Here is a 21,121-nt window from a genome sequence, read left to right on the forward strand (position 1 = left end):
TTCACTGCCGGCCGGGGGGTCGATCTCCGACATGCACCTGTGAAGGGACTCCCGACACAGATCCACCGAGACTGGGGCCGAGGGAGCGAACCGCTAGGCTTGTTGCGGTAAATCTCTGGCCACTTTCAGGGGGCTTTCAGTGGGATGCCCCAAGTGCCGAGCGGCAAAACCCATGGGCACGGTCTAGACAACTCGTGGTGGCATCATTCCTACGAGGTAGGTGATTGGATCCGCAAACCCTTTCAAGGCGACAAGCAGAGCAAATGATTTGCGATTTGTCTTCTCGGAGTGGCTGTCGCAGGGGAGACGGAAGGCCACAATCCTCTATGCTCACTCGACTCAACCTCCGGCGTTCATCGCACGGTCGGCACTTACTGCCATCACCAGGGATCATGGAGCCGCTCTCCGCTACGGTACTCGTAACACTTGCCCGAAACGCGCCCGCATGCCACTCACGGGTATTAAATAAACCAGCGATTAACTGGGCTTGGCACAAGTACAACGTTCCATCGGATTGAGCCACTCCCCGGAGATGTAGCGCACACACACGCGCGTTGGGATTGACCCACGATGTCGTGCCGCAGTCCAGGATGGGGCTGTTGAAGTTGCTCATCTCACCGTCGAGCCCCGCCCCCGATCAGCAAATTCATGCGAGCAATATGATCGCGGACACCAAGCAACTACCAATCGTTGAACTCTTCGTGCCCACTGCACCAAGACCGTAGTGGGCATTCAACCACGTGTACCTGGAACCGCCCCCCGTGGCACAGGAGGTTTTTTATTTTTTAAAGTTTACCTCTGAAACTCTATACAACACCACTGATGCATCCCGTCAGCCTTGCTCGGCTTAGAGCAAATTGGCCAGACACGAGCCCAACAAAGCCCCCAGCCCAGCCCCTTTACTGAGCACCGGTACTGCGGACTGACAGACCGCTGCTCGTTGAGCCTTCTGTGGGGACAAGAACTGGGCGATGTGATTGCGGCATCGCGATGTATGTCGGCCATCCCGTCCGAGGCGTCGTACTTCCAATCCTCCAGCCAAATCTGAGACGTGCTTCAGCCTAGTGATTATTGGCGCTCTTCCGAATCTGGACGTGACATCATGATACAGGGCCGCCCACTACAGCCAAGCACTGAACTTATCAAGCGGACGGCCTGGACGTCACATTTCAGTCGCATCAAGACGAACTGGTCGTATCGGTGCATTGAACTGCCGAACCCCCTCACCCCAGTCACGAATCCTTAGGCAGCTCATCTCTAGGCGGCCACATAGTGACGGCGCGACAATGAAACAGAGCGGCCATGTCCCGGCAGAGGTTTGATCTTCTGTCAAAGTTCGTCACCGCGAATCATATCCTCGCCAATCACGGCATTGTCGATGGCTTTGGTCATGTCTCGGTCCGCGACCCGGATCGCCCGGATACTTTCCTCATGACCGGATCGAAGCCCCCTGCCTTGGTCAAGACAGCCGGCGACATCGACACCTTCCTCGTGGAAGACGCACAGCCTCTGGCGGGTGAGCACGGTCCGCCTCAGTCGCCCTTCTCCGAGCGCTTCATCCACTCGGAAATTTACGAGATGTACCCGGCAGTCCAAAGCATCGTTCACTCCCACTCTCCGGTAATGGTCGCCCGTGCCAACTCGGGGCAGCCTCTCCGGCCGGTGTGGCACATGGCCGGGTTCCTGGGGCCGGTCGTGCCCGTCTTTGACACGCGCGGGTTCTACCGCGAGGGTGAGAAGCAGCTCACCCTAGTGAATAGTCATGATCTCGGTCGCGCGCTGGCATCCACGCTGGCAGACGGTTCCACTTCCGACACGGCACCACATAGGCACGGCCTGCCGCCACACACTACGGTCTTGCAGCGCGGGCATGGATTCGTCACATGGGGCACATCGATAGAGCAGGTCGTGTACCGCGCAGTTTATGCACAAAAAAATGCCGAGATACAACAGCAAGCCGAGGAGTTGGCGAGCGCGTCTAGCGGCATAGCGCGGTGCGAGTATCTCGGCGAGGCCGAATGGCAGGACTGCGCGGCAATGGACGACGTGTGCTGGGTCAAGTCATGGCCGCTATGGGTTGCTCAAGTGCGGTCCGATCCGCTGTACGAGAATAACGTTCAGGACGACTCGAGACGACCGTGAGGATAGCCGTGCGCGCGACGGCTGTGCCTCAAGAAAGGAGGTGTCAGCCCTGGGATAGGGTCGGCAGATGTCCCATTCGCGGAAGAAGTCGCGTCGTTCCTGAACTCTATCTTACTCTGCCGCATTGCCTGTCAGGGGTACATGGCAAGTTTTCGCGCATAAATGCGTTCATCTTGCGACAGGGTGCTGTCACAGGTTGCGTTGTATTCGCTGGCCGCTCTCAACTGAGCCTAATGGAGCATTTGCCGCGAGTCTCCGGGCAGGGACCTCTCGGCAGTCTGCCATGACAACGGCAAATTGACAGGTGCGCTACGAGGATAGGTATCAGGTAGCTCTACGGAAGCACCGCTGCCAAACTACCGAGTGCACGTGTACACAAACTCCTTCTTGCCGAGTCAGTGACTTCGGCCACACTCACACGACACAGGCAGCTTGATGGGCCGTAAACAAGACAGAAGATGGCCACTGTCTCTGAAGGAACCAGCATCAAAGAGGCATCAGAACATGCGAGATAACTCTGGCCGAGGACAGCAGGCTATATCTTGGTAGAGATTGATGTTCGGCATTACGATAATCACCCTTGCTCATATTACAGGTTCTCTACGCTGCGGATTAATTATATGACTTTCCTGCGAAAATTGTTCCGTCGTAGTCAATTGCCTTGGTCGAGTTCGTGAGCGTGTAATTGCCAAAGCACGCATAGTCGTAGTTGCTGAGCTTGTACGCATCCTCCTGGCTCTTGAGGAACGCGCTCAACTCGCAGAGTCCATCAACCCGCCCGCTGGTAGTGTTGCCGCACAAGCCGCCACGAATGGTGTGCAGGGGCAGGATCCCATTGTTGAGGCGCATTCGAATGAACTTGTGGGATGCGTTGGCGGCGTCGTAGCCGTACTGCGTCGGAGAGTATTGAACGCGGCGGTCCCAAACGGCAGCTGGGTCGGCAGAGGAGCAGCCGATTGTCTCAGTAATAAGGTTCGCGCCGAAGGGTGTCAGGTGAGAGAGGATGAAGCGGCGGTCCGGGCGAGGCGGGAACTGTGTGAGAGGGGGCGCGTCTTTGAGGTAGTCCAGGGACATGGCCGTGAGCACCGAGATGAGAATGTCGTCGTGGGAGAAGTCCGCGTAAATCTGCTGGCCGAGAGGGAAAGACGAGGCGTTGTCGTCGAGAGTGGAGTTGACGGAAGAGTTAGACGACGTGATGTACTCGTGCGTAAGGCGAGCGATGAGCTCTTGGAGGTACCCAATGCCTTGAGCCCGCCCGGTCGGGTTACCGTAGCTATACAGGTAGTAGTCTTTCAGCTTGTCAGCAACGCTCACTTGAACTCCATCATTATGCGACTCGCGGACGATACATACACTGAATGTCCAAGACAGTCTCGAAGCCCTCCCACTCGTCCTCGGAGAACAAGTGGCAAAAGTCGGACATGCCAATGAATGCGTACTCGTACGCACACATCATCTGCATGGCATACGCGTCCTGGTACGTGAACTCGAAGCCGGATGGAGCGTCTGCTTGAAGCCGGTGCACAGCCGAGCGGAGATAATTCTTCTTGTAGGCATCCTGGTGGCGGGCGGCAATGTCGCCATTCGCATCCGAGTTGTCGTTGAAGCAACTGTCGTATGAAGCGAGCGTGTTATTCTCCGTTCCGCCTTCGGGGATGATGACCACCTTGAAGGGGCTCGTCCATTCTGTCAGCGCAGGATCCGGCGTGGCGTTGAAGCTGGGCCCGAAGAACCCCAGAGCCCAGTTGATCTGGCTATTCTCGATACGGGACTGTCCCGTAGTACGAAGGGTGACGCGAGGGCGCGTGGAGCCATTGCTGGCAAAGACGGGGTTGTATTGCAACTGCGCGGCGGACGCATTGTAGAGAGTCCTCCCGTAGCGGTTCCAGAACGAAACGCCGGCCGAGAACTCGGTGGCTGCCCCCACGCCCGTAAGAAGACCGGTGTCGTTCAGAATATACGTGTACGAATATAGGAACTTGAGCGGGCCGCTGAAGCCACCGCGCGATTCCCGGCTGTGGGCACTCGTATGGTTGGCCACCTTCTGAGCGAATCCGCCGGTTACCTTGCCATCGACACTGTCGGGGAATCGCTGGGCGTGGCGCTGAAGGGTGCTGACAGACTCCTGCCTCTCGAGTCAGTCGACGGGATCACTAGACCGTGTCTTCGACGTTCATTTTAGGGGAAGGCGCACCACCTGGCACCCGTCAGGCAAGCCAACCGACTTCACGCCAAAGGCATCCTCGGCGTTGTCGGCGTAGACCGAGAGCTCTCCCCAAGATCTGTAAATGCTAGGGATGTCGGAGATTATGCGTGACGCCACAGAGGCGCCCGAGAAGCCAACGACGGCAGCTGCCACAGCTAATTGTGGAAAATGCATCGTGCGGACATGAGCACAGTACGGCGTAGATCTGTCTTGGAAATACTCTCGAGCGGCGCGAGGAATGACGGGCCACTGGTCCTTATCTGTCGACTGTCTTCTGCCGTGCCGAAACCTGTCGCCGCGACTTCATCTAATGTAACATGGCTATTTCGGATATCCGGCAGTGACACATGCGCAGTAGTGCGAAAAACAGACCATTGCGCCCTGCCAGATTGGGCGCCTAGCGGGGGGTCAATTCGCGCATTCTCTGGCCCTCAAGTGCCCGTACGAGGCCCTGACGTCGATCTGGGCGGTCGCAAAAGGGCTGTGGCTGGTGGGTGGGTTGATTGCCGTACGCGATGACGGAAACAGGAGCAAGGTGTTGTTGGCTGGCCGCGGTCTGTGCCGAGATGCCGGCGGAGCAGCGAATTCCTTCATCGCGGCGGGAACGTGGTCAAAACAGTGGCTGAGCATGAGTCGGCCCGGGCCGACATATTGGCTTGATCTCACGCGTCTGGGCATGAATCGGGTGACCGAGTGAATCTCTCGATGGTTATTCTTGCTTACGTCCAACAGATGGTTGTTCCCCTGGTGTGCTGGTCTGACATTGTATGACATGTATCACTGTATGTCACAGTGTGCGACCTCGGACCTAACACAATCCATTGGGAGAACCAAGGCCTTGGCACATCGGCACTCACTTGTTCTAGCAAGCCGTTCAACATGAATGCTCTGCCCGCTCCATGAGTCCATGACGTCTGGCTTCGTCCCAAGTGCCACAAAATGTGGCCCTTCCAAAAGGTATGATTGGAAATACGTATCTGCGCGACTGAATTCTTTTTTGTTTGGGCTATCAATATACCTATTCGATACATGATACCGCTCATATAATAAAGCCACCTTGCGGCACATTTCTCCAGCTTTGGCCTATCTGGCTTTTCGTGCCTGGCCAATGTCTCATCTGCAGTGGCGCCGCCAAAGGCTCTACCTGCATACATGTAACCTTTCACGGTGCAGCCATTTTGCAGACAAGCACATCTAGATCAATGAAGCCGTGCAAGTGGGTACCCTTTCTTATCCCCCCGGCTTGTACACACCGTACCACTTGCGCTCAGTAAGTCGCTTGCAGGAGACCTACGCGGCCACCATCCGTCAAGAGCTGGTTGCCGTCGAGGTAAGCCCCGGCGGGACTGACAAGGAAGAGCACCGCGCCCGCCAGATCCTCCTCCGCACCGCATCGCATCAGCGGCACCATCTCCTTGGTCATGCCACCTTCGACTCGGGGGTCGCCCAGCGCGCTCATAAATGGCATGTCGTTGGTCATGTCGCTGGGGTAGAACCCAGGCGCAATCGTGTTAACGCGGATGGTCCAGGTCGAGAGCAGCGTGGCCAGCTGCTTCGACATGTGTGTTACAGCAGCCTTGCTCGTGCCGTACGCGAACCCGCCCATCGGCTTCCGAATGTATCCTCCCGCTGATGAAGTCAAGATGACTTGCGACTTTTGTGGAACGACCTTGCGGTTATTGCCCTCGCTGAGGAGGGTAAGGAAGGCGACCACTGAGTAGAAGGCGCCCGTGACGTTGACGTGGTATGTGTGATTGAACTCGTCCATGTCCGGTCTCCAGAGCCGCTCCTGCAGCGCCTCGATTGACAGGCTGTCAACGTCATGTGCGGGAACGAGGGCAGTCATGACACCACTGTTGGCGAAGAGGACATTGATGTAGCCGATCTCCTTGGTCACTTGCGCAGCGGCCGCTGTCAGGGAGTCTTTGGAGGTGACGTCGCAGACGATCGTGTGGATAACGTCAGGGTTGGTCGACGACGCCTTGGCCTCATCGAGCGCTTCCTGTCGTCGTCCGAGGATGTAGACGGCCTTGGCGCCGTTGGCCGCCATGGCATGGGCCATCATCTTCCCCAGACCTGTACCGCCACCGGTAATGACGACGACGAGGTCATTGGCGTGGAAGAGCGACTGCGCGCTGTACGTGGGGGCCATGATGATGCAGTTCCGGCTTTGCAAATGCAGATGATGTGATCTCAAGGGTAGTACTGTATCTACCTGACCAACGGGGTTGAAATGCCGCGGCTCGTCTACTTATACTTCCCGGCGCGCGACCCTCATGCCGCCGGCGTATGGCCCAAGCTTCCAATCATCGACGCTGTTGGACGCGTTTCCAGCCGTTGGACCACGTCGTCGAATCGGACTTACGAGGCATCACGGAGCTAATGGCTTCAATTCCCCGTGCGGACACGGCAAATCTCACGCGTGCTGTAATAATCACACTCTCAGTGTCAATCGTTACCCAAGTTTTAAGCATGTCCATTGGGGGCACGCACAGGGCAGCCATAGGCATTTGTGGGATGAAACGCCTCCACTCCGATTAAAGGCAGTGTTGCCTGACACTGGCTATCGCGTGGCTGCCTGTACGAGATTATGTTCCCAATGACAATGTCCTCCGTACAGCACCCCAGTTCCCGTACGGGCCAAAGGCAGGGTAGCCCGCCTGCAGTGTGACTCTTGTTGTTGCCATTTTCCAAGGACCGTGAGGAACATTTCCCGCATGCAAGGGAGAGCCCCGGTGATCAAGATTGTAACGGTCACATCTTGACTAACCGTACTGGCCCCGTGACTTGGATTTGATGATAGAGAGAGCAATCCAAGCGACGCAAGGGGGGTTGCAGAAGAAAGGGTAATGAAAGGCTGCTATAGACGTGACATCAGACGGGAGGCCGGCCGACTTGTCGTCAAGCAAAGCGAGCACCAAGAGGCTCATGTTGAAGGCTGAAACCAAGATATATGTCTGTGATAGAGCTCTAGACCCAATTAATATGCCGTGGAACCCTCCAGAACTTGACGAGAAGTGAATGAAGGATGCAGCTGCAACTGGCCAGACTGAACCTGGTAATGGGAATCGGTATGCTCAGCTGAAGGGACTCCTCATCTCATTCTCCGCGACTGGCATCGCAGACAAACGTAAACCGAAGTCACCCTTTTTCACTAGATGTACCGTTTCGGTAACTATGCCTGTCACAAGAAGCCCTGGCTACAGCCGATACGGTACGATACGACGTGCTGTCCGTTGGGAAGACAGAAACCGTGTGCACACGGAGTGTCAGGCGAGCATGCCGCGGCTACGGACGTGAAGCCTCTCATATGTAATGTGATAGGCCGCTTGCCACAGAGCTTAATCCAGAAAACAATATCCACTCCATTGCAAAGTAACATAGACACTAAAATCGCCACTTGCTGCCAGAAGGTGTGCGCCTTTACTTTGGCCTGGACGGCATATGCCACAGTTATGAGCCCGGAGAAAGAGGCTAACTCAAAGCCAATCCTGAAACTTCCACAATCTGCATTCGGTATACGCATGGGATTCGAGCCCTATTGATGTGCGGAACATTGCGCAGCGTCCGAGCCAGCCCGTCAAGCAGTCGAAGGCGGAGCAGAGCGAGCCGGGCATGTGAGCGCAGCACTTAGCATAGGAGCTGCGAGCGTTACTCAGACCGAAACCCTCGATGGGTGTGCTGCAAGAATATAGGCACAGAAATTGCCATGACATGCCTGAAGCAAGGTGTGCACCTTCACTTTTTGCCTCGGTGGCATTACGATATACTGGAGCTGCAGTAAGCATGGTTTAGAGGAAGCTTGAGGTGTACCGTGGAATATCTCACGTAGAACACGAGACGCAAAAGGAACTCAGATCGGACATTTGGGGCCTTTGGCCACTCTCATTTCTTCTGGAAGCCAGAGATGACTATTCAAGATACATTACAGGGCCTCTTGCATCCATGCCCTCTTCTTTCAGTCATCAAACTGCTCCAGGCTACTACTACGCTCGAGGCTGCCGTGGCTAAACCCGAGCTACTTGGGCGCAAGGATCTTTACAGGCCTGTTGTCAAAGCAGCGTTCTATAGAGCCTTGGGATGGCTCAAAGCTGTTTCATGCAGTTTCTTGGGCCGTTCAGATGAGCTGCGCGATCCGGATGGCGTAGCTCACGATGTTCTCGAGTGGTTCATCTCCGTAGTGCGGTTGCTCTGCACCAGTATTGAACGAGGAAACACGGACAGAATTATCGCGCCGTGCCGAATCTGCTGGCCAGAAGAGACTTCTGGGTCTGGCCAGACGAGCAGAGGCGGTCTGGGGATTCTCTGGCACTAGTGGCAGGACCATCGAACTACCGAATGTTGGATGACGTCTGCGAGCGACAGCGAGGCGCGGGGCTGTGCGGTGGACAGGTCCCCAGAACAAAGGAAGTCAGTCAGCGCGGAAAGAGTTGACAGCAGACTTTGTGAGGACGATGACGATTACGCGGTGCACGAACGGTTCCTAGCAACATTCGCAATCTGAGGAAGAAAGGGTTGTAAGGGCAGAAAGAGGAGCTAGGACAGAAAGGACGGGAAGGACAGAAAGGGCAGAACACTGGGGAAGGACAGGATAGACGATCAAAAGGACAACAAAACAACATTGTCACGCCATTTTGTATATTGGCCTGGACAGTATTGAACTGGGAAGCTGACCTCGGTGAAGCAAAGGGGTTTGGCTATCGAGATGAAACGTGAACGGGCCGCGTTACAGCGGCGCCGATGCAGGCGGTGAGCCGACAACCACGACATAACAGCAGTGGCCATAATAGGAGGCTCAGCGGAACTGAGTTTCGCATGACTCGACGTGACGCGGCCAATGCAAATGTCGAGCGACGTCTCGTGGATGATTCTCTGCATCTCACTCGAGCGACGGAGAAGGGATGAGTGTCTGCCGTCGGTGAGAGAAGAGACAACAACGCTCGCTCACCTTGGCCGCCCGTGTCGTGTCCCAGGGCAAGGCCCTTGGACAACGAGTCGGTGAAGCCGAGTTGGCTGCAAGCAAAGGCAAGGGGCCCGCGTACCTTGCGTCTGCTGGCATGCGCGTCAAACACAAAATCTGGCATTGTAGGGCTGTCTCGTTCCGGGGGGGACAAAGATGAAGCCAAGGCAAGGCCGGCCAACGCACATCCACAATCTCATCTCGACTCCCAGACCGCCGAGAGGGATCGCACCAATGACATGGAGCGCCGTGCAGGTCTCACCGGGGGCCAAGATCCATTGGCCGGGGCCATCGGGCGCCGTGAGACGGCTGTTCAACCCACGTGGAGCAGCGGGAGGCGATGTCATTGGGGGCGGACGACGAGACGTGGTCGAGATAACCTTGGTTGGAACCTTGGGGCCTCGATTGGAACCGACCGCGCGGACAGGCGAGCTCGGATGGGGTGCCCTGGAATTGGCTGGAGTCGTCCATGTCATCGCTCAGCGCGGGCGCCCGGGCAGCATCTGGCTCCCGTCGTCGCTCGGTAAGCGGTGCCAGCAGTCAATGGAAAATCCAAGAAGAAGTCGACCGGTTCCCGATGCCGTCAGAGGCCAATGCATGACGTGCGCTAAAAGCACACCCCCCAAGCCCCCCCTCGGCTGCTGGCCCTAGCGCGTCCTCGGCAGCCACTAGAACCCCGCGAAGCGGCCTTGTGGCCCAGCCCAGCGCTCGCCAGTGGCAGTGACGTTGACGTGACTGCGCCTGCACGCGCCCCCTCCTTCACTTTTGCAGGCCGCCCGCCGCGGAGAGCGCCCGTGGCGGGCCTTTGACAGCGGGAGCTTGGGGGGCATCCAAGCCCAGCCAAGCCCAGCCAGCGCGCTGAAAGGCGCCCCGGCCTTTGTCCCCTCCACCTGCCCGTGGGCAGCTCCATTCATGAACCGCATAGGTACCTAGGTGCCTGCCTCCACCACTGGCCGCAGCGACAAAGCCAGCCGAAGCAAGCCAAGCACCAGCCCGCACCGTGGCATGCCCCCAGCCCAAGTCGCTATTTCTCCTCCCACTCCCACCGCCCACCCACTCTTTTCCCCCCGTCATCAACACCAACACCACCACGCCCTCTTTTCGCCCCCTTCTCTCGTTCACCACCAGCCGCTGCCACGTCCTGCATCTGCCGCGAATCGTTGCTCCCACGCCGCCGCCGCGCCGCGCCAGATGTTTTCCTCATGTCCAGCCCGCATTCCGAGCCCGAAAATGCCGCACCCCCTGCACCGCTAACGCCCGCTGCCGTTGGCCATGGAAGCCCGACCCATGCCCACGCCCGGGGGTCAGGAGTCGGCAACAATAACCCTGATAACCGCACCGCAGCCCCTCCACCCGCCACTGCTCCCTGCACGGGCACGACCAGGAGTGCGAGTACTGGCACGCAGCAGCAACCTCCACCGTCACAGTCGTCCCGGGCGGATGAGTCGATCGCCCAGCGACCAGCCATCGCCAGCCCCGACGGCCACGACGTCGCTGTCACAACCAAGGCGGCCCTTTCGAGTCCCGCGCCCCCGGTCCCGGGAGCCGCCTCGTCCTCCGCGACACCACCCGTCGGCCTAAGCAGGGATGCGACACATGGCAGCGCCGACGACATAAATACCGTCAGCCCAGCAACTGCCGCCCCTGGCTCTGGGCCTCCGAGGCAATCTGGCCCGTCGTTGCTGACGCAGGCGTTGGCATCTGCCCGTGGCATCCCCAAGACTCCCAACTCCGTCTCGACTTTGCCGTCCGACAGCAACGGTCGACAGCAACACCAAACGTATTCAAAGGCGAAGCCCGACCCGCCCAGCTCCGTTGCCCACTCCCACCGGTCGCCCGTCAAGACAACCGCGCAAGCCTCGGACGTCAGGACGAGCCATGGCGGCATCTCTCCCGTGAAGCGAGGAGCACCGCTGTCTGGTGCCATGGCCGCGTCCGTCACCATCCCTATCGCCACGTCCACCGCTGCGCCTCGGGACCCTGCTAGTGGTCCATCGTCATACAACCATCACACCCTGAGCAACGCTAGAGAGGTGCTTATGGAGCATCGAAGTTTCCTCGATAGAGCGAAGGGCCGTGCTTCAACTTCCCTCGAGCTTGACCGCACTGGCAGCGAGCTACTCAAGGCGCGCACCTTTTCCCATTCGACAAGCCCAGACGAGTCAACCACGCCAACGACGACACATTCACCGGGACCGGTAAAGCGTACCGCCTCGCATGATGTGAATAACACACCGGGCGATTCGCCTTTTCGCCCGAACCCAATTCGGCACGCATTCACCATGGGTGCCGAGAAAAACGAAAAGGTCTGGTCCATCGGATCTGGCGAAGGCGAGGGCGAAGACGGCCTGGTGGAACAATCCGTTGCAGAGGCCATGGCTGGGGTAGAGCCCAACGCACGAAGTCGAAAGGCCAGTTACAGCTTGCGCTTCTTCAAGGAAGGCTTGCCTCCGGACGACAAGGCACGACGCAAGGATCCTCGGACAGCTCTGCGCGAGAAGCTGTCGCCGACTCTCGAGGACCAGCCTCCGCGTGGGCGGCGGGATTCACCTGGGGAGCTGCACACAACTCGGTCGATGCCGCCGCCGAAGGGAGGTGAGACCCAGCCACGCCCGGCACACGAGACCGATACCCAAGTCCGGGCCATCTCAGACGAGAGGGACTATTTCAGCGTCACAAAACGGACCGGCGACCGTGACGGGCCTTCCGAGGCCGCGCGCTTGCCAGAGTCGCAACCACAGGTCAACGATCAAGCGACGCCGACGCCGCACGAGGCAGCGAAGCCTACACCGGCGCTGGAGGCCGATCGACAGCCCAAGGTGGCGGTCAAGTCACCCGATGCCCCTCAACCGGGCTCAGAACGCCCTGGCGGATCCGACATTGACGGGGATGCAGATGTTGAGGCGGAAGCGGATGAGTCAGGCGAGGAGAAGATCTCGTCGGCTGTCTTCTTACCCCATCACGAGATGCCAGAGGCTCGTATCGTTAAGGGCGAAGGCATAGGCGCGGCGCATCCGCCCCGCCAAAGGTCACTGTCCCAGAGTAAGACACATCCTTGGCTTGTCAAAGCCGACGAGCCCGAGCCCGAGCCCGAAATCAGTGACAAAGATGATGAGCCTCCTCTTGACTTGTCCCGCGTGCGGTCCCGTGAAACGCCCGTATCACGACCCGGTGAGCCGTACCCGATGAAACCCGACGATTCTGCCGTCGAAGACGACCTGGAGGTGAAGAACCACGCCGTCATCCCCCACCAGCCGGCCCCCGTGAACCAGTACGAGGATCATGTCCATGAGCATCAGCATCAGACCCGTGAACCCCTCGAGGCCATCGAATTGATCCCCTACAAGCATCAGGTCGGGGGGCATACCACGATTTGGCGATTCTCTCGCCGAGCCGTGTGTAAACAGCTCAACAACAGGGAAAACGAATTTTACGAGACGATTGAGAGATATCATCGCGATCTGCTACCTTTCCTCCCTCGGTAGGTTTCCACATCCCCTGTCCCTCGCGCTGCCGTTGCCTTTCGGAGACGAAACGGAGCTGACATTTGACCAGGTATATCGGCGTCCTCAATGTGACATTTCACAAGCAGCCTAGGAGGAAGAGCGTCGCGAAGAGGGAAGAGGCGGCCGCCGCGGAACGTAAGAGGCTCCAGGAGGTGGCGAAGAAGGGACTGGAAAATGGTCGCGATTCGACCACGGAGACATCGGAGAATGGGCACGCCGATCGGGCTCCTGCACGTGTCATCAGCCAGTCTCTCGCAAACGCCAATATCCAGATTCCCACAGTGACCTTCGACGACAACAAACACATCCTGCCTCGCAACCTACTGCAGCCAACGCCACCACCCGACGCTTTCCGCCGTCGCAGCAGCTCCGCGACCAAGATGCATCAATCTGATTCTTCGCTTCCGCGACACCGGCCTCAGATGGAAGAGCGACCGAACAGTTGGGGTTACACGACAATCAATAAACGCCTACGGAATGAGGTGTTCAACGATGCTTTCTTGAAGCAGCCAGTCGAGGTCCAGAAGCATCGCCGGCCTCACCAGCGGTCCATCCCCCGGCCCACTCTGCAGAGGCTATTGCGGCCGACAATCTCTGATCCGAATCTTAACCAGGGGATCGAGGTGCCCGGGCTTACCCACGATGGCGCCCACAGCACGGACAGCTCCAGGGCCCAGACTTCACCGGAGACGCCTCCCCGGCTGAGGGCAGAATCTGTCAGTGACCTGGGCCCCGACATCGCCCTTCTTCGCCCAAAAGAGGACGACCGCGAGTCTGCAGTCAAGGATATCACCGGGACGAGCGCCCCTGAACCCGAGATCCTCAAAGCCAGCCCGCTGGTGACCAAGAAGAAGCGCCGCTTTTCCGCGGGTGGTCTTCGTCGACGCCCTGAGGACGTGCGCGAATCTAGAGGGCATCTCAAGTACTTCGAAGAGGCTGATGATGCCGACTACAAGGCGCATAACCAGCCTCTCGATGTACTTGCGGCAGAGGCACCGTTGCAAAATGGACGAGACGAAACACAGGCGAACGGCTCTCTTGAGCCAACGCCCACCCCTGCACCAGCGGACACTGCTGAGACCGGTTTGGACATGTCGAGCCCGGCTACCGAATTCACAAAGATTCTGCGACCAGTGAACCCAAAGGAAGCCAAGAAGGAGGCCAATTCTCAGCGAGATCGAGTGGAGTACTTTCTACTCATGGAAGACCTGACTGCAGGCATGAAGCGCCCGTGTATGATGGACCTCAAGATGGGCACGCGCCAGTACGGTGTCGAAGCCACACCCAAGAAGCAGAAGTCGCAGCAAGAAAAGTGCAGAGCCACCACATCTGCCGAGCTAGGTGTACGCATCTGCGGACTTCAAGTGTGGAACGTGCAGACACAGACGTACGAGTTCCAGGACAAGTACTTCGGACGTCGCCTCAAGGCGGGACAGGAGTTCCAAGATGCGCTGCAAAGCTTCTTGTACAACGGGGTAGACTTGGAGAGCATTCTGCGGCACATTCCGGTAGTGCTCAAGAAGCTGTCCCAGCTGGAGCATATTGTACGGGGCCTCCGCGGATACCGGTTCTACGCTGCAAGCCTCCTAATGTTTTATGACGGTGATAACTCCAGCGATGGCGGATACGAGACCATGTACGATTCGACGACAGATGCGGCGACGGATACGGAGGAATCGGCTCGAAGGAAGCGGAGGAATCCTAGGGAAATCGATTGCAAGATGGCCGACTTTGCAAACAGCCTGACGCCGTTCGTCAACCTCGACGACAAGCCTTGCCCGCCGCAGCATCCAGACGAACCGGACGGTGGGTTTATCAAGGGCCTGAGAAGCCTGCGGCGATACTTTTTGCAGATTCAGCGCGAGGTACGCATGGAGCTTGACTTGGATCCCCGCGGCGTCCGGGGCAGCCGCTCGCGATTCTCGACACATGGCGACGGCGCCGGCGATCTGGAGGATGAGTGGGACGAGGGACGGAAGAGCCTATGAGAGAGTGCTTCGCCGTAGTTTACGGTGAACATACGGGTCGCAAGCTGGTACGATACCCATTCTACGTTTCTACGTTTTGGAGACACGCAAATACCCCTTGGCAGCTCGGCCATGGCTGCATGTCACGCTGGGTCTGGCCCAGATATGTTTCATTGCGGAACGGCGGCCGGGTTTGCATTGCATTCGATTGATGCGCGGCTGAGTTGCATGGCCATCCCGCCTTGCAAGCGGAGCAAGTATTATTTTCGCGGCGTTCGGGCTTTATCCGTTTCTTGACTTTAGTCCGTTTCAGCGTCTTGTTTTGAGCTGGGTCGGGCGCGGCATGCCACCGGCGTTGCAGCGCGTTCAGATTGGCCGACGGATGGGATGAGAGGACGCGGTTGCTTTTTGCGTTTCTTGTTAGGTCGCTACGGGAGATTGGGACCTGTTGAGTTGTTTCATGATTTTGGGATGGTCGTAATCGTCATGGCGCGACGGGGAACGGTCGGGATGGGTTTGGGCGTCAAACGGAGCCTGGAAGCTGGACGGACGGCGCGTTCAAGAGGGTTACTTAGATTGTGCTAGACAAAATCACCACCAGTCATGATGTATGAACTTGCAAGTCTTTCGTCGATATGGCTGTGAAATCGTAGCGTCAGTGGCAGCTTCGTGACCTGAGACGGGCTATGAGCTTTCACTTGCAAGGCAGCTGGCCTTACAGGAGGCGCTCTTCATCTGAACTCGCTGCTGCCGATGCCCGTTCTTCGTTCGTATCGGAGCACGAAGACGGCAGAGCGTAGATTCGCTGCTCAAGCAGAGAGTCGAGCCTTGGGGTGCAGAAAGACCTGTCAGTGCACATGCATGGCGAGGCAGAGGAGATCGCAAGGAATAACTGTCCACTGAGTAATGATCTATGGAACTATCCTTCAGCTGCCCGTGGAACTGCCTGGTTGGCTTTGCTGCGCTTGCGATGCCCGTCTCCAGTCGGTCAACACCCAGCCCTGAACGACCGACCGCAGCGTAGGCCGTCCACCCATTTTCACAGGTATCCATGGATGGCTTGAACAGGGAACAAGAGAGCATGCAGTGGAAGGCAGAGGAACCCGCGCAGGCCAAGGTGAACCGAGCCAGCCAGCACAGGGCGTACGTCCCACCTGGCCACAGGTGAACACACCTCCGTCCAGCCCGTCACGCACCTGGCCACCAGCCGCTCCCCCCCGTTGCCCCAACACGCACACAAACACAAACACCCTTCCCTTCCCTTCTGCCTCGAGGTTTCCTGCACGCGACCTTTCCCTCAACAGCGCACATCTTCACCTGCTCCGCCTACCTATGTCTCGCGTACGCGTCTGCATCCGCCGCGTTGTCTCCTCTCACTACCACTGCTGCTGCACCTTTCTTCCTCTTCTCGCCCTGCTCCTCGCGTGCTTGGTCGTGCTCGATCACAACCAAAACGAGACGAGCGTGGTAATCACCATCGCGTTTGACAACCGGGTCCTCGTGCACGTCTTGTGAGTTGAGGGAAGTTGCCAACCGAGAGGGTACTCGTCTGTCTAGCGAGAGAAGAGATGAGCCGCGAGAGACGGGAGGCGACTCGTCGGGTGGTGAGCTGGGCGATGGAGGTGCCGACTCGTGAGGAGCGCGAGGATCCGTTTGCGGGCGATGGCTTCGACGCGCGTCGTGCTTCTGCCATAGCTGCTGCGGTGAGTATACCTTTTGAGCGCCTTGACAATTCCTACTCCTTGGAGTGTTTGCTGATGCAGGGGATAGTCGTGTGCGGACGACAACACCGTCGTGGACGATGACGACAACGGCCAGGACACCACCATCGTCTCCCAAGGCCCAGCCGATCAAGGCGAGCAGGCTGCGGAAGAGGCAGTCGACTATCCCGCCGACCTGCCCCCTCGCCCTCCCGGCCGGCTCAGCTTCGTGCGGCCCGACACGCCGCAGTTCAGCGGCTCCTCCCGGCCCTCGACGGCCCTCTCAGTGCGTGACTTTGACCCCCGCCGCCTCCTGCTGCTGGGCGACCGCGACGGCGCCGCTGGTGGACGCGGTGGCAGCGGTGGCAAGCGGCGGCGGCGGTGGCTCTCGACCAGGATCATGGGCTTATTCAGTCGCAAGCGAAAGGCATCGGACGCGGGCCAGCAGTCTGCCACAGCGGCGGCGGCGGCAGCAGCAGCAGCAGGCCGTGTCGTGACGGTCCACCTGCCGGACCCGATCCTGCTCAAGTTTCTGTTCGTCGGCGGCAAGGGCGTGGGCCAGACTTCGCTGCTTGTGTGAGACAGCCCTGAGATCCCATCCGTGTCCTGCTCTTCGTCTGTTCTGTTCTGTATGACGCTGACCCTGGCGGTTTTGTGGGATGATTGAAGCAAGGCGTATTACAACTTCTTTCCTGACGTGAGTTGTTTTTCTTTCCTCTCCGCCGCGCACATCCTCTTCTCTTCTGGAGGTTTGGTATGGCATGGCATCACGGCAGACAGTTGAGGCTGACTTGGGACGCATCACGACCAGGCCGTTGGTAACCACCGGCCCAACTATGTGGCTTTTTACCTCCAGCGCCGTTTCCACGACAAGGCCGTGTCCATCGAATGCTAGGATACTTCGGGCACGCCGGACCTCAACACCGTGGAGATGGTGCGGCCGCACTGCTTCGACGCCGTGTTCCTGTGCTTTGACGTGCAGGACCGACTGTCGATGCGCAACATTGTGACCTGGGTATGCTATGCCAGACAGGTGTTGGCGACCCTCTCTCCTCGACGGGGAGAACTTGGAGGGGCGCCATTGAGATATACTGGCTGACGATTTGCCTGCCCCGTCAGTGGACGCATGCTCGAACCCGCGCGTTCACAAAGGAGTCCCCGTTCCAGATGGGCTTCGATCCCCTGCTGCACCTCGTGGGCCTGAAGAAGGACCTGCGCCTGAACATGCCCGCGGGCATGAACGAAGCTCACTTTGTCGACACCACCGACGTGAGTTCTTTTCTCCATCTCCTCTCTCTAAGGTCGGCGATGGCTTTGCAAAAACCGTCGTGGGGTGGTGGTGATGATGATGAGGATGGTGTGCCAGTGCTGACGGAGGACGTGTCGGTGAAATGATCTGTAGGCCCAAGCCGCTGCGACGAGCATCAACGCGCACCGGTACATCGAATGTTCGGCCAAGACGCACGAGGCCATGGACGCGCTGTTTGACGACGCGGGCCGCGAGGCGACGAGGCGGTACATTGCGCGCGCGACAAGGGCGGCGCGCGGGGTGGCGGAGGAGGCTGCTCGGGTTCAGGCTCAAGCTCAGGCGCAGGCTCAGGCTCAGGGAGAGCAGCGCGAGGAGGGCGAGTCGTCGCAGAAGCGGCAGAGGTCCGAGTAGAGCAGACTGAGACTGCTTTTCTCGGTGAAGGCAGTCATGGGCCAAGTGGGATCGGATCGTGTGCCATCACGGTGTTTCGCGGTAGAGATGCTGATGGATAGCTGTGCGTGATGCTCTGGTCTTTGGTTGACGCTGCTGGTCGGGGGCAATGGCGAGCTTGGCCATTTTGATGGAGACGGCACATGTAGAGTAGAAGAAGCTGGGCGCCAATGAGCACGCACAATGCCAAATGCAACAAACGTGGAAGCAGCTGATGTATATGACTATGTTCGTTGTGAGTGACGCTGAGTGTTGTTGCTAGGCGCGGGTCTTCTGGGTACCTGACAGAAATCTGGACCAGAACTTCTGAATATTGAAGTGACCACGTGCACCACCATGACGACTCAACCTCATCACACAAACACTTCAACGTCGTCCCACCGCCAAACTTCACAGAACACCAACGTCCGTCCAAAATGGGCCGCGAAGCACTCGCCCTGTCTGGGCTGTTTGCAATAGCGGCCGCGGGCGCAGCCATCCTCTGGCATCTCGTCCGCGCCATGGACAGAACGACGCTGCTCACGGCCATGGCACTGCTCATCCTCTCCATCATCCTCATCACCGTGAGAAGACCACCCCCTCCTCAGGCCTCTTGAATTCTTCAAGGTTTTCGGGACTAACCATCCGTAGACGCGCCATGCGCAGATCCTCCGCCGTCGCCGCGCAACGCAATGGCCCAAGCCGCCCTTTCAGCGGCACGACGACAGCACCTCCGCCGCCGCCAACCCGCCAGGCGATGACGACTACTTCCTCTTCGTGCTCGGCTCCGGCGGCCACACCAAGGAGATGCTCATGATGATGGACGACGGCTTCTGCCACTTCGCCGGCTCGCACCGCCGCTACCTCATCTCCAGCGGCGACCACATGTCGGCGCACCACCTGCGCGACTACGAGGCCCAGCTCGCGAGCCTCTGCCGCGCGCGCGGCACCACCTCGCCCGGCAGCTTCGACACGCGGACCGTCACGCGCGCGCGCCGCGTCCACCAGCCGCTCTGGAGCACCCCCGCGACGGCCCTGCGCAGCGTCGTCGACATCTTCCCCGCGCTGCTGGCGCCGCCCGAGGCGCGCGCCCGCCACCACCGCCTGCCCACGCGCGTCTTCTCCAACGGGCCTGCCACGGGCTTCTTCGTTGCCCTCGCCGTGCATCTGCTCAAGATGGCGGGGCTTGTGCCCGAGGAGAGCATGCGCTTCGTCTACGTCGAGTCGTGGGCGCGCATCTCCACGCTGAGCCTTACCGGCAAGCTGCTCTACTACACGGGGCTGGCGGATGCGTTTTACGTACAGCATGCCGATGTGGCTGCTGCGTACGGCCTGGTGAATGCAGGGGAGATGGTCTTCAACGCCAGGAGACCCGATGTGGACGGCACATGAAAGCGCGCCGTTTCTTGATACATTTGTTTTTTAATTGTACACGGTTATTATATACAGGCCGTACTCCGACGGCGCTTCTATGCAGTGGTTGCTGGTACAGGCTGCCCTTCGGCCGGCGCGGCCGCGTCGACGGCCGTCTCAGCGTCGTCCTCGAGCCCAAAAGTCTCAATCTCCGAGTTTTGTCTCGCCTCGCGGTTGGCCGTCTCCTTGCCGGCCCAGATCTTCCAGTTCTCAAACTCCTGGTCCTCGAGCTGCATGCCCACGTCCAGCCTCGACTTGCCAAAGTAGGCGCCCACGTGGCGGGCCTCCTCGATGGCCACGCGCTTCTCAATCTCCTCGGCCTGCCGCAGCCGGTAGAACTCGTGCCGGGCCGCGTCGTACGCTCTCCGCTTGCTCATCTTTTCGTTTTGCATCAGCCACAGCTGGCGCTGCACGACGCTGCGTTTTCGACACCGTTAGCTCCTCCTTACGTGTGTGTGTGTGTGTGTGTGTGTGCGCGCGCCGCTTCTTCGGGGTACTCACCACTCGCCCGACAGGGGAACGCCTGGCTGCCGCAGCCCCTTGCTCCAGTCGCAGTGCTGGTGGTCCTTGCCGTCCAGCTCGAGGACGACGCGCGGGCGGGCCAGCTCCCACGGGTGGTCCTTGTAGAAGCCGGTGCGGAGGGCGTCCTCGAGGTAGGCGATGCCCTGCGGGCGGTAGAGCTTCTTGGGCCGCGTGCTCTTGGGGTTGGGCACGCGGTGCCGCGGCGTGACGTTGCGCACGAGCGTCTCGGCGGGCGGCACCGAGTTCATGACCTGGAACCAGGGCGGCTGCGCGACCGAGTGGCCCGGCAGCACCTGGTGGTTGAGTTCCTGGGCGACGGCCTTGAAGACCCCCGCGGGTCGTATTTGTCGGCCGCCCATGGCCGCTGCTGCTGCTGTGGTCGTCGCTGGGACGGCTGTCGGGCCCAGATGCTTGGGTACGGGTCGTCGCACTCGGGCTCGTGCCGCGGTCGGTCTTTTTGGGCGCAATTGACGGCGTGCGATGTGGTGTTTGTGAGCTGGACGGGATTGCTGGTGGTGTGTCGCGATCGCATGCGCTGCGAGTCGCTGGGAAATTTTGGGGGCCCCGGCGAATCGTATTGCCGACAAGCCGGGCGGCCTTGTAGCGGTCATGTCGCTGTACATGTATGTTTACTAGACACTAGAGACGCACACCATTCGCGTGGCATAGCCAGCGGCCGTGGAGAGTAGTTCACTTCCTAAGTAGAGGGAATAGTCTGCCATTGATGAGCTCGGCTTCTTGTATGCACAAAACGATGTTTTTTTAGTTGTATCTCGTGGTCAGGTCGCATCAACCCCAAACGTGTAAGTGTGCAGTGGTGCCGAAATGCGTATTCAAGCCGTCGCAGTGTAACTTGCTTTAAGGCGGCCCAAGCACAGCAAATCGAGTCACGCTTAGCCTATGGAAAATGTCGCGGCAAAATGTCGCTCACATATACTCAGTAGAACCCTTATCTCTCATATTCTCATCAATTCGAATCTAGCTGCACGTTGTAGTAGTGATCCCTCAAGTTGCACGATGCTGGATG

The 21,121-nt window shown here is 58.9% G+C and overlaps 7 protein-coding genes across 7 annotated transcripts; 4 read left to right on the forward strand and 3 right to left on the reverse strand.

The window, feature by feature from the left end:
• Positions 1-1,302: 1,302 nt before the first annotated feature.
• On the forward strand, positions 1,303-2,142 carry PLICBS_008074 (uncharacterized protein; the record flags this gene model as incomplete). The annotated part of the gene is made up of 1 exon (XM_018324442.2): positions 1,303-2,142. One exon carries the CDS (start codon positions 1,303-1,305, stop codon positions 2,140-2,142), a length of 840 nt encoding a protein of 279 aa, XP_018177621.2.
• A 612-nt stretch (positions 2,143-2,754) lies between these two features.
• PLICBS_008075 (uncharacterized protein) lies at positions 2,755-4,522 on the reverse strand (the record flags this gene model as incomplete). Its single annotated transcript, XM_018324441.2, has 3 exons — positions 2,755-3,431; positions 3,496-4,267; positions 4,337-4,522. 3 exons carry the CDS (start codon positions 4,520-4,522, stop codon positions 2,755-2,757), a joined length of 1,635 nt encoding a protein of 544 aa, XP_018177620.2.
• A 1,093-nt stretch (positions 4,523-5,615) lies between these two features.
• On the reverse strand, positions 5,616-6,500 carry PLICBS_008076 (uncharacterized protein; the record flags this gene model as incomplete). The annotated part of the gene is made up of 1 exon (XM_018324440.2): positions 5,616-6,500. One exon carries the CDS (start codon positions 6,498-6,500, stop codon positions 5,616-5,618), a length of 885 nt encoding a protein of 294 aa, XP_018177619.1.
• A 4,010-nt stretch (positions 6,501-10,510) lies between these two features.
• On the forward strand, positions 10,511-14,802 carry PLICBS_008077 (uncharacterized protein; the record flags this gene model as incomplete). Its single annotated transcript, XM_018324438.2, has 2 exons — positions 10,511-12,789; positions 12,864-14,802. The coding sequence occupies 2 exons, from the start codon at positions 10,511-10,513 to the stop codon at positions 14,800-14,802; spliced, it is 4,218 nt and encodes a 1,405-aa protein (XP_018177617.2).
• Positions 14,803-16,397: 1,595 nt separating this feature from the next.
• On the forward strand, positions 16,398-18,141 carry PLICBS_008078 (uncharacterized protein; the record flags this gene model as incomplete). Its single annotated transcript, XM_065601315.1, has 6 exons — positions 16,398-16,484; positions 16,552-17,057; positions 17,151-17,178; positions 17,377-17,496; positions 17,601-17,750; positions 17,884-18,141. The coding sequence occupies 6 exons, from the start codon at positions 16,398-16,400 to the stop codon at positions 18,139-18,141; spliced, it is 1,149 nt and encodes a 382-aa protein (XP_065457387.1).
• A 455-nt stretch (positions 18,142-18,596) lies between these two features.
• PLICBS_008079 (UDP-N-acetylglucosamine transferase subunit) lies at positions 18,597-19,551 on the forward strand (the record flags this gene model as incomplete). The annotated part of the gene is made up of 2 exons (XM_018324437.2): positions 18,597-18,743; positions 18,811-19,551. 2 exons carry the CDS (start codon positions 18,597-18,599, stop codon positions 19,549-19,551), a joined length of 888 nt encoding a protein of 295 aa, XP_018177616.2.
• Positions 19,552-19,628: 77 nt separating this feature from the next.
• PLICBS_008080 (mitochondrial 37S ribosomal protein mS23) lies at positions 19,629-20,453 on the reverse strand (the record flags this gene model as incomplete). Its single annotated transcript, XM_018324436.2, has 2 exons — positions 19,629-19,989; positions 20,074-20,453. The coding sequence occupies 2 exons, from the start codon at positions 20,451-20,453 to the stop codon at positions 19,629-19,631; spliced, it is 741 nt and encodes a 246-aa protein (XP_018177615.2).
• Positions 20,454-21,121: the final 668 nt, after the last annotated feature.

This window comes from Purpureocillium lilacinum (genome assembly GCF_023168085.1).
Source record: "Purpureocillium lilacinum CBS 284.36 DNA, scaffold_6, whole genome shotgun sequence".
Taxonomy (NCBI): Eukaryota; Fungi; Ascomycota; class Sordariomycetes; order Hypocreales; family Ophiocordycipitaceae; genus Purpureocillium; species Purpureocillium lilacinum.